This window comes from Buceros rhinoceros, unplaced genomic scaffold, assembly GCF_000710305.1.
Source record: "Buceros rhinoceros silvestris isolate BGI_N320 unplaced genomic scaffold, ASM71030v1 scaffold279, whole genome shotgun sequence".
NCBI classification, from domain to species: Eukaryota; Metazoa; Chordata; class Aves; order Bucerotiformes; family Bucerotidae; genus Buceros; species Buceros rhinoceros.
The window spans coordinates 55,466-70,449 of record NW_010431849.1 but is presented as its reverse complement, the minus strand read 5'-3'; the positions used below and the strand labels follow the sequence as shown (position 1 = coordinate 70,449).

The 14,984-nt window shown below is 37.7% G+C and overlaps 1 protein-coding gene across 1 annotated transcript in view; it reads left to right on the top strand.

Annotated features, from left to right (window-relative positions):
- Positions 1-395: 395 nt before the first annotated feature.
- Positions 396-14,984, top strand: part of ERP44 (endoplasmic reticulum protein 44) — a 35,309-nt gene continuing 20,720 nt past the window's right edge. Inside the window, exons 1-4 of the mRNA XM_010143536.1 lie at positions 396-407; positions 3,995-4,067; positions 5,168-5,207; positions 8,202-8,317. Of these exons, the coding sequence (XP_010141838.1) occupies positions 396-407; positions 3,995-4,067; positions 5,168-5,207; positions 8,202-8,317 (241 nt within the window). The remainder of the gene's footprint in view (positions 408-3,994; positions 4,068-5,167; positions 5,208-8,201; positions 8,318-14,984) is intronic.

The window sequence follows — 14,984 nt, the reverse complement described above, 5'->3', positions numbered from 1 at the left end:
TGTGTACTTACATAGCAAATTTTCCTTTCAAATTATTTTTGCAAGATGCTTTCTTCAATAAGTTTGTACCTATCTTGTGAGATCAATTGCAAATGTATTCTTTCTTCCCCTCATCAGAAATATGAAGAGTCATCCATGTGTCCTTATGATGTAGTCCAGGGGAATGCAAAATTTGCATTTAAGAAGTAAAAAATTCTGGAGAAGCCAATATGGTTTTTAGAACATGTGTTCAATAACTGTTTTATAAAGTGTGTAGCTGACATTCGGAAATGATTTCCTCAAAAATGTCTTGTTTTCCGCCTGTGGATATAAATCACAGGTTTCATCAAAGGTCAGAAGATATTCTCAAAACAGTGTAGCTTCTTAGCAATTTAAATCAGGATTTGTATTCCTCCATGTTAATACTAGTAATATCATAAGCCCTCGTGTATCGCATTGGACAGTAAGATCACTTATGCCTTAGAGGCATTATACCTGTATGAAAGCTTCAGCTGAAGTGAGTTTTGCGCTTTTATCGACATTTCTTCAAGGAATACTTCTTTCCCCCTGAGTCTATCTACTTATTATGAAGGTTTTGGCACCTATAATTATTTAGTCAGTATAAAAAATGTTTAAGAATGTGATTATGAATATATTTTGGCAAAATACAAATTTTCATACTTTTGTGGAAAAAGTAGTTCAGTTCTCTTGGGTTTTGTGCAGCTTTGGGGGACAGACATTCTCAGTATTTTTCCACAGTAGGGGCAGTAGGATATACAGCTCAATTCAATTTTCACCTTCAGTATATGAAGATGTTTGGGGTCTTCATTTCGGTACATGTGGCTTGCACCACAGTTTTTCACAATATGAATTAAGAAAGCAATCAAATTTTTTTCATACTGTGAAGAAGTATTAGTTTTAATTTACTTTTTCTGCACATACCACACCCTAGTAGAGGATTTTATTGGTTAGTTAGCTCTGTGCTTCAGTTTTGAAGTTAAAATATTTGCATTGCAAGTTAGGGTGTATTGTAGCCATCTGCAAATGCAACTGCAGTTCCTGGGCTTCTGAACTATATCTGCTGAACAACATAGGCTGCCTCCTGATTGCAAATAATATGCTTATCTCTGTTATGTTTAATTTGTGTGCAATTTATCCTGTTAGATAAGATTTGTATTGTGGCTGTAAAATTGTGTTAGAAAAAAGTTGTGTGGGTATGTTTAGACATACAAACTGCTGAGCTCCTGTGCAAACAGTTTCGCCAAGACCTACTGCGGAAATTCTTTCCAAGTATGAATACTGATGCTGAGCATGTGCTGCAGCTAAAAAGTTCCTGCTTTCTGGAGGCTTGTGTGGATTATCTGTGTAAACAAACACTGACCAAGATTATTAGCAGGGTGGCTCTGTGGCCTTCAAGGGTACGAGCAGAGGTTCTTGAGGCCTTGCGGGGCAGCTGAAGCGTTGGAACTTAAATGAGCTTGCAAAGTCCTATGTGTGGTAGGATGGTATGATGACCAACGAAATTAATTTTGAGTTACACTGTCCTTCATTGCCTAGAGCAGTAATCCAGCTGTTACTGTTAATCTATGCTTCAACTGTGCACAGATTACCTCTAACCTGACACTTGCAACAAAACAGCTTGTGCATACAAACAAACACTGCCAGCTCATTCATGTGCTTAACTGACTCCTTACTACAACTGTATCTAGCTCCTCCCCATGGTAACACCATGGAAGCTGTTATCCCATGCACCACCCAAGGGGTGATGGGGAGATATCTGCAGTGATGGCTGCCATCAGCTGTCACTCATCTGGGGGTAATCTGACTGATGTGGACTGGCGTCCATATATGTAGCTTCTCTCTGCAAAGTCTGAAGGCAGAGTCCTCCCTTCTTGCTGTATGGGAGTCAGCAGCACCAGCATCTTCAGACGAACTTCCCCAGTATTGGCCTGTGGCAACTTGTGCATTGCATGGCTTGCTTCATCAGGTGTTTTTTTGGCAGACAATGTCATTATGCAGTTAGTTTCGACTATGGACCTTACAGCTTAACCGTTAGTTTTGTTTCTCTGCAGTCACCTTAAAGCTGAAGTTCAGACATTTGTGTGGGTAGGATTAAATGCCACAGGAAGGCTGTGCAAACTCTATCACAGATCTTAGACTTGCGTGTGAGATTAGCATCTTGTCCGGTGAGAAGCACTAGTACAAATTTTGTATTACAACGGCAGCAAATGGAAAAATAAATAAACATAAGAAAATACTCCCGAAAATTTAGCTCCTGAAAAATTAAATAACGGGGGGTCAACTGATCTTTGTGGTAATCCGGCAGGTGTGATTTCAGCCTGTACTGTAAGATAGAAGGTATATGCTACCTAGTGGCCTCTGTATGGGAAGTATGAAACAAGAAGTGTTTAGTGATCTATGAATTGGAAGGAATTGAAAATGATTGCTGCAAATCTCCCTGCATGCCATTTACAGTCATAGTCTGCGAGTTATTGACAGTTTCTTGCTGTAGAAGTCTCCCACAATTTTCAAAGGTGATCTTGATGAAAGCAGACATCCAGTTTGACTTTTAGGCCAATATTTGATAAATATTTGCAACAAATGTTAGAAAACTTGATGTTTGACATTGAATTTGTTGATAAATTGTGGACAGTGTCAAAGGCAGGTGTGCCTTGGAGGTTTGCTGCTTGTAGCCATGGTTCTGTATAGGTACAGGATAGCTCTCAGGCTCTTCCATAAAGAGAGAGATCCTTGTATCCATCTGCTCTGTGTGGCATTATTTGGATGCTCTTTACACTTCCAGCTACGTTTTTTCCTTGGTGTCTTTTGTCAGATCTGCCTCTGTAGCCATAAGCAGATTTTCTTTGCAGCTGCAAGGAGTAAACTAAGTTTCAAAGAACTTCGATAGTGTGTATGTCATGTGCCACCACATCTCAGTGCGAGGACTAATTCTTCAGGTATTATTGTGAATCTCAAGTCTCTGCCCAGCTCCTTGCCCTGTGTGTTGCTGTCAGTTCTCTGCTGAAAACCTTTCTCTTTCTTTCCTGCCATCTCTGTCAGCTGAGGTTTCATTGAAAGTGTGAGGCTGGAAGGCATCTCTGTAGAGAGTCTGTTCCAGACCCTTGCCCTGCTTGGAGAAGTGCTGACTTTCTGACCACGTTGCTGAGATGGAAACATTCACATCCCAGACCAGAATCTGTATTCTCTCTCAAAACTTGTTTTTGCTTTGACCAAGATAAGCATGTAAGTTGTAACTCGTTGTTACCTCTCTCACCTGGGACAGAGCAGCAACTCTACCTCCTTTTCCCCACCACATTTTGAGATAAAGGACCTGAGCCTGTTGCAGGGAATATGAGAGCGCTCTCCATGAACTGCGTGTTGCTGTGGTAGTTGAATTAAGAGTCATACATGTGTGCTTTGTAGTTGAATGATCTGACTGATGCGGTGTCCGATATGTCCATCGCATGCTGAGACTTAAGTAGAGTCAAGAAAAAACAGAAGGAGAAAAAAGACTGTAACTAGTTGAGTTAGATATACTGAAACTGTTTTCTAAACCAGCCATGAAAATGGAGGCCACTGCAGACTTTGCCTGATGAGAAACCTTTTAGCCACACAAACCCAGTAAGTGACTGAAGGCATTACTCATCTCTGGGTGAAACCTCTGTGACTACGTGCTTCTGGGCTGCGTGACGTTGTTAGGTGGTTAACATCAGGTTTCATTTCTTTGTTCAGAGTGAATTTATGAATATAAGTTATTCTTAAAGGTACAAAATTACCTGTAACATTTCTGCCAAGATAATAGAGAATCATATGAATAGAGAGCCAGTTTTGCTTTAAATATGACAGTATGTGACATCTATAAGTAGTGCTTATTTGTGTATTCGTAGTACTGCTCTCATCCGAAATGCATTGACTGAATTCTTTTGCTGTTCTTCTCCAGCTTTTGAAATCATAGATACGTTACTACTTTATTGCTGAAACATTACGTAACTTACGGTTTGCTTTCTTGTTTTAGGTGTCTTGGCTTTTTAATCCAACAAGAAGTGAAATAACAAGTTTAGATAGTGGAAATATAGATGACATTTTAAGTGAGTACTTTTAATATTATTTTTTTCTTTGTATGTCTACAGTCAGCGTTATTAAATGAAGATGCGTGCCCTAGCTTTGACTGTGTGAATTGCCCTTGGCATAGAGTATTAAATCCCTGTGATCAAAGTTAGCTGTCAGAACTAATGTATCGCCCAAGAAACTACTCAGTGAGGATTTGAAGTGTCTAAGAAGAATAACCGGTATCTTGTTTGCAGATGGAAATGCTTGATTACATAGCCAAAACCTGTCAAGAGACAGGCATTAAAAAAAAAAAAAATAGCAACAGCTGAAAGCTGGTGATGGGCCTGAAGTATCTTGCTTGTTCTGCTGTGCTTCTGCTGAGGTTGAGCATTGTCCTCATTCTGGTGACTCATAGAAAGGGGACCCGTAAACAGATGTTTAGTCCTTGTCTGAAAACTTTTTTATCAAGCAGTTTGCCTGTATCTGCAAGTTACCTGAAAAATTATTGCATTGTTTCAAATATTTTGAGAAAAAATCTTTATACCCTTTTACTGAAGTCTGTACTAGAATCTGCCTACTGTTGTGGGATTCCTTTGTGTAGTAGATGTATAATCAGGTGATAAGAGATCTGTTTGTACATACCTCTTATGCAGTGGGAAATAAAAAATCCTTTTGTAAAATACTCTTCATAGAAGGGAACATATGCTAAGAGCAAGTATGTTTAAAATTTATCCAATTACTTTCAATAAATACTTTGTCTTGGAGGTAACACTAAATTTTGCTGTGCTTGATAATTTCCTGTTCACCAATTGCATTCCATGCTGACACTGAAAACTTTAAGGCCATAATTTTAATCAAAACTGTAATTTTTCCCAGCTTTCTCAAGAGGCATCTTTTCCAACATCATGTCTTTTCCAGGCTTCCAACATGTTAATCTTTTCTTGTAACTGCTTTACAGCTTTGTCAATAGTGTAAATTTGTCTAGCAACACTTCTGCTTTATAAAACTGTGGCTATTCCATGTGCTGAATAATCTAGAAATATTTACTTCTGTAGTTTTTGCATGTATTTTTATAATCTCAAATAAAAGCACGAAGTTTGCCTTAGTGTGATATTTTTTCTTTTTTCTTTCCTCTCAGACAATGCAGATGTTGCTTTAGTTAATTTTTATGCTGATTGGTAAGTTATACGAGTTTTATTTTCCTATGTTTGAACTTCTGTTTTTTGAAAACTTCATGTTTGGCTGTAGTTTTCTAATTGAAAATATTAGTGGTATGTTGCTTTCAACCTAGTTCTTTCCTGTTGGGTTTTTTTCCCCCAATGACTTCCCCTTCTGCTGTTCTACCATCTTTTGCTTCATTCAGGGCTCCTACCAGAGGAGAAAAGCTTCTATAGCGGTATGGAATAACGTGCTATGTAACCGATTATTTTTTCCTCTTAGCAAGATAGATTTCATTAACTTTTTACTCCTTAACACAGTCCAAAATATTCCATTTTTCACAGAATTGTTCTGGTTGGAAGAGACCTTTAAGATCATCAAGTCCAGCACTGCCAGGTCCCGTGTGTGTGTGCTAGAAAGAAACAGGCTTGAAATTACACTAAAAATCAGCTCCTTTTCTAATCTGGAAAACCTTCCAACTGGAGAACTAGAGAAATTCTAATTGAGGGATGAAGTCTGAGCAACTGGAAAAGGAAAGAATTTGAGGCTGGATTGGTTAGACATTGTGAAAGACACACTTAGAGGGAACTGTTTGCTTGAAATTACAATTAAAAAAAAAGAAAAACTTGCATACAAAATTTAGAATTAGTTTAAGCACTACACCCCCTTTTTTATTGTGTAAGAAATAATTTTAAATGTTCTATTCTGCTCCACCATTAATATTTTAAAACAATCTTTAGTGAGGAAGAAATCAGAAAAGTTTTCAGAGAAAATTAAATTTAACATGCAAATTAATATAGAAAATGAGGTTAGAAAAATAAACCATTTTCTGTCTTCCTTGATTAAAGTAATCTTGGATGTCAATAGCTTTATAATGTAAATCAATATATAAACAGAAGTACTATGCTTTAAATATTCCTCTCCTTCCTGTTTTGCTTTGTTAGCATAAAACATTGGCCTCAGAATCAAAGGTCGTGTTGGTGTTTAGTCGTCTGATTCCTTTCACCTCTTTCACATCCCGCTATATGTCTAAGTCTGTAGGTTTGTTTTGCCTAGAAATAGCAAGCGCACAGAGCTTTGTGTGGAAAACTTACACTTTGCCTTTGCTAGTAGCAGGCTAATTTTAATTGTGTTTTTAAAGTGATTTTGAAGAATTCATACCTAGTCTTTTCACATAGAAAAGTCCTCAATAAAGATGTTTTTAATGCCTTTGTTTAAACTTTGCATAAAGATAGACATTATATCAGTCTGAATCAGTTTAATAACCTTTGTATATACTCTGTCGTTTTATAGACAGTTCTTGTGTTCAGTTTGTTTGCATCTCTTCGTTTGGTACTGCAGACTGAATTGATACTAGGCATATTTAAATGAGCAGAATTTCTTTGAGAGATTGCATTCATTTACCAAGTAAGCTATTTGAAATGTCTGTCTTTATAACAACAGTACAACTAATTCAGTAGTTGATTAAGAAACTGGGTCTAATCTCTTACCTGTTCTGTATGGAATTATGCTATAAAGGCTGTCCTTTAAAATAAGTAAATAAATGAACCTTTTAAGATGGATATTTTCAGTTTGTGATCTGGTGATATATGGTGGATCATGGACTACTTCAAAAGGTTTTGTTAAAGATCAACAAGAAAGGCAAACCTACAGAGAGTAAATTTAATACACTGAAATTTGGGGTCTGTTGCGATCGAAAACTCACTTTAGTATTTTGCAAAAGACAAACTATAGGAGGCTAAAAATCCATTTTCTGATACTATTGTGATAAGAAAGATACCAATATTTTAAAACTTGGTATAGCGTTTCTGCAAATCCTCAGTTACCAAATTCTTTGCAGAATAGATTTGCTTTGAATTTAAAGATTTGCATATGATGGCAAGTAATTATAGTAGGCCTTAATTTTATAACATTGCAGCGTTAATTATGATGATTACATGTAGCCATTCAGTAATAACACCTCAACATGCCATACTGCCAGCCTAAGATGTAACATGACCTTATGAGAACAGCTGTAAGGGTGGAGAAAAATATGGGAGAAGGAAGTTGCGCATTACATGTAGATGCTACGTAAGTGTGTGTCATACAGTTGTACTGCCCAGAGTCAGTTTTCTTTCAGAAAATGGCCTTAAGCTCTTGTTTGTATTTTGAGAGCAAAACCTGCCTCTTCTCTTGAGTGTTTGCCCTTGTAGATGTAACGGCATCCCCAGGCTATATCTGTTAAGTTTAAGCAGGGCTTCAGTGCAGTCTGATTTATTGCACATCTGCACTGTGAAGTCTTATTCTGACAAATTCTACAGCGCCCTTCTAAGTCTTCAATTTAAAATTATGCCATTGTGTTCAGGAGAACAGAATAACATCATTCTGTTGCAATATTAATAATGGGCTTGTGTGCCTCCCCAAAGCATCTTTATAATCCTACAGCCTTTTCCATGGAAGGGAAGAGAGGATTTGCTTCAAGGTGTGACATGACTGGAAGAAGGGACCCATAGAATTCTCTTTGTTCATAGCAGTCTGTTCAAATTCTACCAAATGAGCAATAATATAATAAGTAATACTTAACTTCTGTTGTTGACCCTTATAAAGTTACCTCTGATATTTCTTGAAGTTGGTGATTAATATTTGAATCTCAACAATCCAAGTAACTTCTTTTACTTTATTTTTAAAATTAATTCCCCAGGGATAATTCAGATGGAAAAAATTAATAACAGACTTTCTGAGTAGAATGTATTTCCTAAAGGCTTATGATTGATTAATGGTGTTTCTTAAGCAGATAAAGGAGGGGGGCACATCTTAGACTACATATTCTTTTACAATTTTTTTTTTCCCACCTGAATTATCCAAGTTACTTTTGAACCTCTTTTTATCCAGTCAGTTACTGGGGTATTTACAAGTACATGTGCTTTTCCAATTGCTTTGCTTTTTTCTTTTCAAGATTGAAATATTCCCTGAGTCATCAATTAAAATATTTCCAATTAATGTTTTGAAGTTATGATTTTGTGTTCCATCCACAGGTGCCGCTTCAGCCAAATGCTGCATCCTATTTTTGAGGAAGCTTCTAATGTAATTAAGGAAGAATATCCAGATAAGAATCAAGTGGTGTTTGCTAGAGTAGACTGTGATCAGCATTGTAAGTAAATCCCGATTTAGATTTTTCTGTGCTATCCTGTCAGTAGGTTACTCATTGTATTGAAGACTATACTAGACAGCAATCGAAAGTGTACCTGCCCCATCACTTAGACCAGAGCTGCTTGTATAATCAGGGAACTTTTACAGGATTTGTCGGCGCAATTTCCTGCGTTGCTTTCTCATTGCATCCATAAACATGGATTTACATCAGTTCAGACTGTCTCATTTAATGGGTGGAAAAAAGGACTGGGGTTATAAATTGAATTGGCTCCTTGGGGTGTCAGAGATGCACTACTGCAACAAATGGTGCAGGTCTTCACAAGCAAGAAGAGGAAGGGGTAACCTGTTGTCGGCATCAAGAACACGTTCTGCTCAGGTCATCCCTCAGACTAGGGGTCATGTCTTCTGCACAGCCAGGAGAGGTTCAGAGCTTTTCTGCTTTGTCATTTGTACGCATGCCACAAACAGTTACCTATTTGGGTTTTCCTCCTGCCCAGAAATAGATAAAAATGACATGCCAAAACTTAATAATTTTATGCTGGCATTAATTCCTAAAGTTGATTTTTAATCCCATAATAAGCAAATTGTAAGGCACATCTGCTGCGCATTGAAAGACAAATGGATAGCACTGAGATTTTTATTGTGCTGCTTTCTATAGTACAGGGTCAGCTGTGTCTTATGCTGCTGGAAGAACAGCATTTGCAGGCATAATTTTTTTACAGTGGCATGTTATTCTCAAAGAGTATTAACAGCAGAACTTAAGTTCTAATCAATACTTACACTTTTGCAAAGCCCAAATAATGTTAGTTTGTAAGAAGAATCACAGTTGGAAATGTGGGGAATCAGTGCACAGAGTTCTAAGTTTGTATCTGCAGCATATCCCTGAGACTTCCTGTTTGACCTAGTAGTTGGGTTTTAGTGCTCTGTTACGAAAGAGACAACAAAAGTACATGAAGAGACAACCTTATATGACAGGGAAAAAAAGGTAATTGCATATTTATGAAAAGTAACTGATTTAATTGACATTGTTCTTTCCTATTTTGACAGCCTTTTTCAATGTTAAAGAGTATTTTTCCCTGTAATGAAAATTCTTGGCTTGAAGTGTCTTGGTCCTTAGTTTAAAAGTTTAAAAGTTAAGTCCACTTGAGCATCTTCCACTGGCACCATTTTGTGCTGCATTTTGTATGCGTGCAGGTAGTTGCCAAACAATAAGACCACCTGTCATGATCTTGAAAAATATCTCAAGCAAAAAAAAAAAAGACAAACTTTTAAGGGAGCAAACAGCATCAACTCAGTATCTGAAATGTAAAATAAGCTGATTCTTCAAACTGACAGGAGTAGCCAAGGAGAGATTCTGTTTTGTCCCCTCCAAAAAATCAGTAATACCACTTCATGACCACAGGAAACATAAATGCCTCTGGGATTAAATCTTTGAATCACTGGGATATAGGACACCCTTTATAACCTCAGCTGGGAAAGAGGCACGGCAGTATTCACCTACGGTCTGTGAGCAGCTCTGAAGCATTCAGCTGCCTTTCTCTGTTGTAGTGGTAGGGACGTGATGGGGAACTGTTGGTGTTCTTGAAGAGCAGTTACAGTAGATGCACAGTTGTAGAAGCTCCTCCTCTGAGCAGGTCTAGAGCCTTGAATACAGTGAACGGTGCATTTCCGTGAGTGCCTGCACCATTTCCAGAGCAGTGGCAGAATGGGGGGGCATGGCTGTACTTAATGTGCTTCACAATATATGCTTTAGTGTCCTTGACTTTTAAGTCCAATAATGTTTTCTTTTTTTTCTTTTTCATTCTAATATTGTCTCTGTTAAGTGAATATTTTCCCACCTTCTTCCTGAATGGCCTTTTCTAGAATCATAGATTTTTGGGGGTTGGTGGGGGTTTGGGTTTTTGGGTGGGATTTGGTTTGGTTTTGTTATTTTGCTAGGTTTGGAGTTTTTTCATGTGTGTCTTGTTTTGGGTTTTAATCTAGCATACCTTCCCACATCTCAAATAGTTATCTACATTTTCAGCTTCTTTCTTTTTCATACTTGGTGGTCTTTTCTGCTTCCAATCATCAGTCTATATGGTATATGCTTGGGAGGTCTTAACCAAAAGCATAGCATTAAGTATTCAAATTTGCCATCCCTAAAAGTCAGTTTTTAAGTAAGGCAATGAAATGGTTTGGAGGAGTATGTTGAAGGCAAATCCTGACATGCCATGTTTCCTGAAGTTTTCTTACTGAGTTTTTGTCTCTGTTTTGAGATCTGCTGCAGAACCTGCACAAATAAGCTGTCCCTGATCTTTGCAATTGTAGAAGATAAGGGCAGTTGTGGGAATCATTCTGATTGTTTTCACATCAGCTTATTAAACCAGTCGCTCTACATATTTGAAATCACTTTTACTTACACTTCTGTATATATATTGTATCACTTTCATCAATGAGATTTTCTCAAATTAACTTGAATCAGTAGGAGGAAGAGGGGAGTTCAGGACATTCATCCTTCCATTTTACCTGATTTCTATGGTTGTTCTTAATAAGTCTTATCTCAGTGTTTAACAGTCTGCTAGCTCACCTTTCCATTGAGTCAAGACATTGACAATAAAAATATAAAGTTCTCACAAAAGACTGTTGTAAAATCAGAAACCTTCGCAACAAAACTCAACACCACAGGCTGAAGTCTTTATTTTGTTTGTGGCAACTTTAGTTGCTTCAGTAACTCAGAGTCTTTGGGCTGCTGGGTGCCCAGTGTTTAGCCAAGAGATGTTCTTGTCTTACCAGTTACATGCCTAAGAAAACTCCCTTCCCCAGAGTGTTTGAAGCACTTCAGAGCTTTTTGTTTAACCTTCTCAAATGCTCATTGAATTTAGCTCATCAGAGCTTGTTAGAGAGAGCTAAGTCCTGGGTGGAGGAGGAGATGTTACAGCAGGGAATGGTTTCCTTCCCATCAGTAGGTGTAGTGGGCTAAGCAGTAAGAGGCAGCCAAGAGTGTTGGACTTTCTTCTTATTACTGGAATACCATGAGTTCTCTGTATCTACTCTGTGTTGTTAAATTAAGAAGTAGATGACCATGACTTCTGCGGCAGAAGCTGACAAATGTGAGAATTAAAAATAAAATCCTGTATGACAGACCAAGTGTTTTTCCCCAATTTTGATTGCCTTTTTGAGTTAAAATAACAAAGCTGTGTATGTGATCCCTGTTTTCTAGTATTTATTTGCTGGGTCGCAAGCAATGGTTCATTTCATGGCACAGAGATGGGTATGTGCTAAAGTTTGAAGTATTTTAACTTTGATTTCAGTGTATGTATCAGCAGCTTTTAGGAAGAGGATGAACGTTACTGTATTATCCAGCTGGGGCCTGCTGTCGTAGTTTACTAAATGGAGTCAAGATTGTCACTGGTTTTTTCGCTCCACTTTACCTTTGTATTTTTGTATGTGTTTACTTATTTTAACAACACTAGAAGGTTTATGCCAATATTTTGGCATTTGTTATGCCTGCAGATTTCATGCCACTAGTAGTTCACTATTCTGATGATGTTCTGGAGATGGTGGATTATTTGCATTACAAATGATCTGTTTCTTTTTGAAGCCAAGACTCTGCAGGGAATCCAAATAGCTGATTTCAGGCCACTCAAAAACAGCTTTCAGAGTGGTCAGCCAGGCATAGCTACTTTCCATTTAATGCACTATTATTGAAGCACACTGCAGGGCCCAACAGCTCACACCAGCTTCTGAGGGTAAAGCAAATTAAAGGGAATTATTGATGCACTGCCAAATGTTTGATGCTTAATGACAAAGCCATCATTCTGTTTGCTCTTATAGCCAATGTAAAGATATTTTTCTGGAAAGTGATAGGTTTCAGTGTTGTTAAATACAAAATCTAAATATTAACACCGTATGTGTTATGTTTTACATCAGTCTGTAGTATTGTGGAAGATATTTATAAGTGAAGCGTGTAAGTTAAGCCATCAGGTTGTTTTTAAGCTGGTGCGGAACATACGCTAAAGGTAAATCTGATGAAGCAGGTACTCAGCTTCCAAGACCACCTCTTTTTTCTTTTTTTTTAATAACTTGGAAATAACTAAGTTCTGCTACATTGTTTGCTGTTAAAATCTTTGGTTTTGGTGTGTTCGATTTAGTACTTTACTTATATTAAAAATTATGCACCTCTTTTCTAGTAAAAATGACCTTCCATATGAAGTTATAGAAGATCTTTCTGCTTATACCCTATTAGGAAGGTTTTGTTTGGGTGGTGTGGTTTTTTATTTGTGGGGTTTTTTTTCCTTTGTTCTGGGTTTTTCGTGTGGTTTGGGGTTTTTTTAACCTCTTGTGTTAAGCAGCAATGTTGGAAACTCACTTGTTACCACAAATATTCTGTGTATGAATATTGCAATATAGAAGAACCTGTGATTCTGGAGGAGAGGTTGTGTTTTGAACAGTTTCTATGAATTCAGTATTGGGAGCTGAAGTACAAAAGTCTTATAAATTAAAGTATATGTTGGGGGTTTAATTCTACTGCACCCATTACTTCATTTGGTTTCTGAGTTAAAAAATAAAAAATAATAGCTGGTTTGAATAAATCTTTCTGTGTTCAATCAGAAAACAACTTCTCACTGGTGAGGTGTGGAGAGGTGTTTTGCTAAAGAGACTGACTGCTTAGGGAACTACTGTTGGTTCTTCCACAATGTCCATGAGTGGTACCCTCATTCACTACTGTGAGCTGCTGATCTCTCTGGGTCTGACCAGCCCTGTGATCTGTCCTGCTATTAGTCTTCAGAAAGTTACTTTGTGCCTTTGGTAAGCAAAATAACTTCTTGCTGTTGCAAATTTGGAGGGTCATAAATGAAGTATAAATTTCTGCCACTTTGCCTGGAAAAAAAAAATCAGTCTGAAAGTTATCTTTGGACAAAATAAAAAGTGGAAGTGATTCGGGAAGGTTGTTGATGGCTCTCCTCAGGAGAGCCATTTTGTTAGCTTTCAGGAAAGGTCATGGGATGCCTACTGACGAGGCTGCGCTAAGAGCCAGCATGGCTGTTGTGAATGCTCCTTTGCACCAGAAGGTGGTCTAGATTTGCTCTTACGCAGCTTCTTAGTAGCTGTGTTTGATAGAGAACATTGATTGCTTTTCTTGTGCCTGTTTTGGTCCACTGCACAAGTCACCAGTATCGCAATCATCAGAGTAGGATGCCTAATTTTAGATGGTCTTTCAAGTTCCTTTTTAATTCTGCTTCCAATGAATATTCCCAGGTCTTATGATTGTGTACAAGTGTCATGAGAGGATTAGTTTAATTGTGGAGAATTAATGCTGTATTATGAAACATTTAACAATAAGGTGAATGTATGTATGCAGGAAAAGTAGAAAGTAAAAAAGCTTTTTAAGTGAACTTGAGGAAAAAACCCTTGTTGAATAATAAGTTAAAATGTAGTCATCAAAGACAGATTTAATTTCTTGCCTGTAGTGTGCCCTGGCAGGTAGTCTGAGGGACTTCAAAAGATGTGATTGATCTGAAGTGAGCGAGCAGAATACTCATTTGGTAGTCCCAGCTTCAGACGTATGGCTGAAGGAATTTGTTACCTTTTGAGATGGAAGGTATTGCACAAGGGCGACGAAGAGTTAGGGTGATTTGACACAAAAAAAATTAGTGTTAGATCCAGTAAATTCAAGCAACATATATATATGTAGCTATGCAACTCCTATAACCGTCATGTAAATACAAAATTAGGAAATGCATTAGCTTGGGTTTGTGCTAGCTCCTCAGTCACTTGAAGACCCTTCTCAGAAAAAGAGACGTTACAAGTACTTTCAGACATTATTTCCAGTTTTGGAACTTTGCTTTTCATCCAGATTATTTCTTGGGCTGTTGTAGTTCTCTGTTTGGTATGCAAATTGCTTCAGGTGGTGCCTTAGTCTGAGGTGAGCGTTTAGGGTATTTATCAGTATTGTTCAAATCCTAGTGGACACATATTTTGAGATCAAGTCCTGTAGACTCAAAATCTAAGTATTTGTTTGAAGGTGGTATGAGCTATGACCCTGGAAGACAGTGGACTGAGTTAGTGGGGTTATACTCTAACCTTTGTAAATATTGTTGGTCCTGCAGTGGGAAGGACCTTCTGAACTACATTGTGGGTGGGAGCGTACTTCTATATAGTGTGTCACAGTGCAGTTTTTCAATATATTCTTCACTGTGTGTTTAATTTTAGTTCGGTGACAATGGACTTGAGATTCTTGATGACATGACTAGCTGAACTCTTTGCACAGTGTGTTGTGGTGTTAACCTAGAACAAAAGAGTCCAAAGCATTCTGGGAATCACGTTAGAGGCTGTGTGCTTTCTTGAAGCTGTAGCTTGGGTAATTGGTGTGTACGCACCATGTAAAAAGCCTGAGACACCCCCAAAAATGGGTTTTGTCATTCCTTTGAGTAGAGGAGTATGTGATGCTCAGATGACAAAGAAATGGCTGACAGTGCAAGAGAAATGATAAAGATATGGATCACAAATGACAGATGGCTTACAAAGCATGTGTTCTTGGACAATCTTGCTCAGAAGACGATGTGGCAGACTGTCTTAGAAAACATGGAAGTAAATGTTAGGTTTCATGTAAAAGTTTCTTTTAAAACAACAATAAAAGCTGCTCTCACCCCTATTATAAGAAGTAGCTTTGCTTTCTCTTCAGCGGT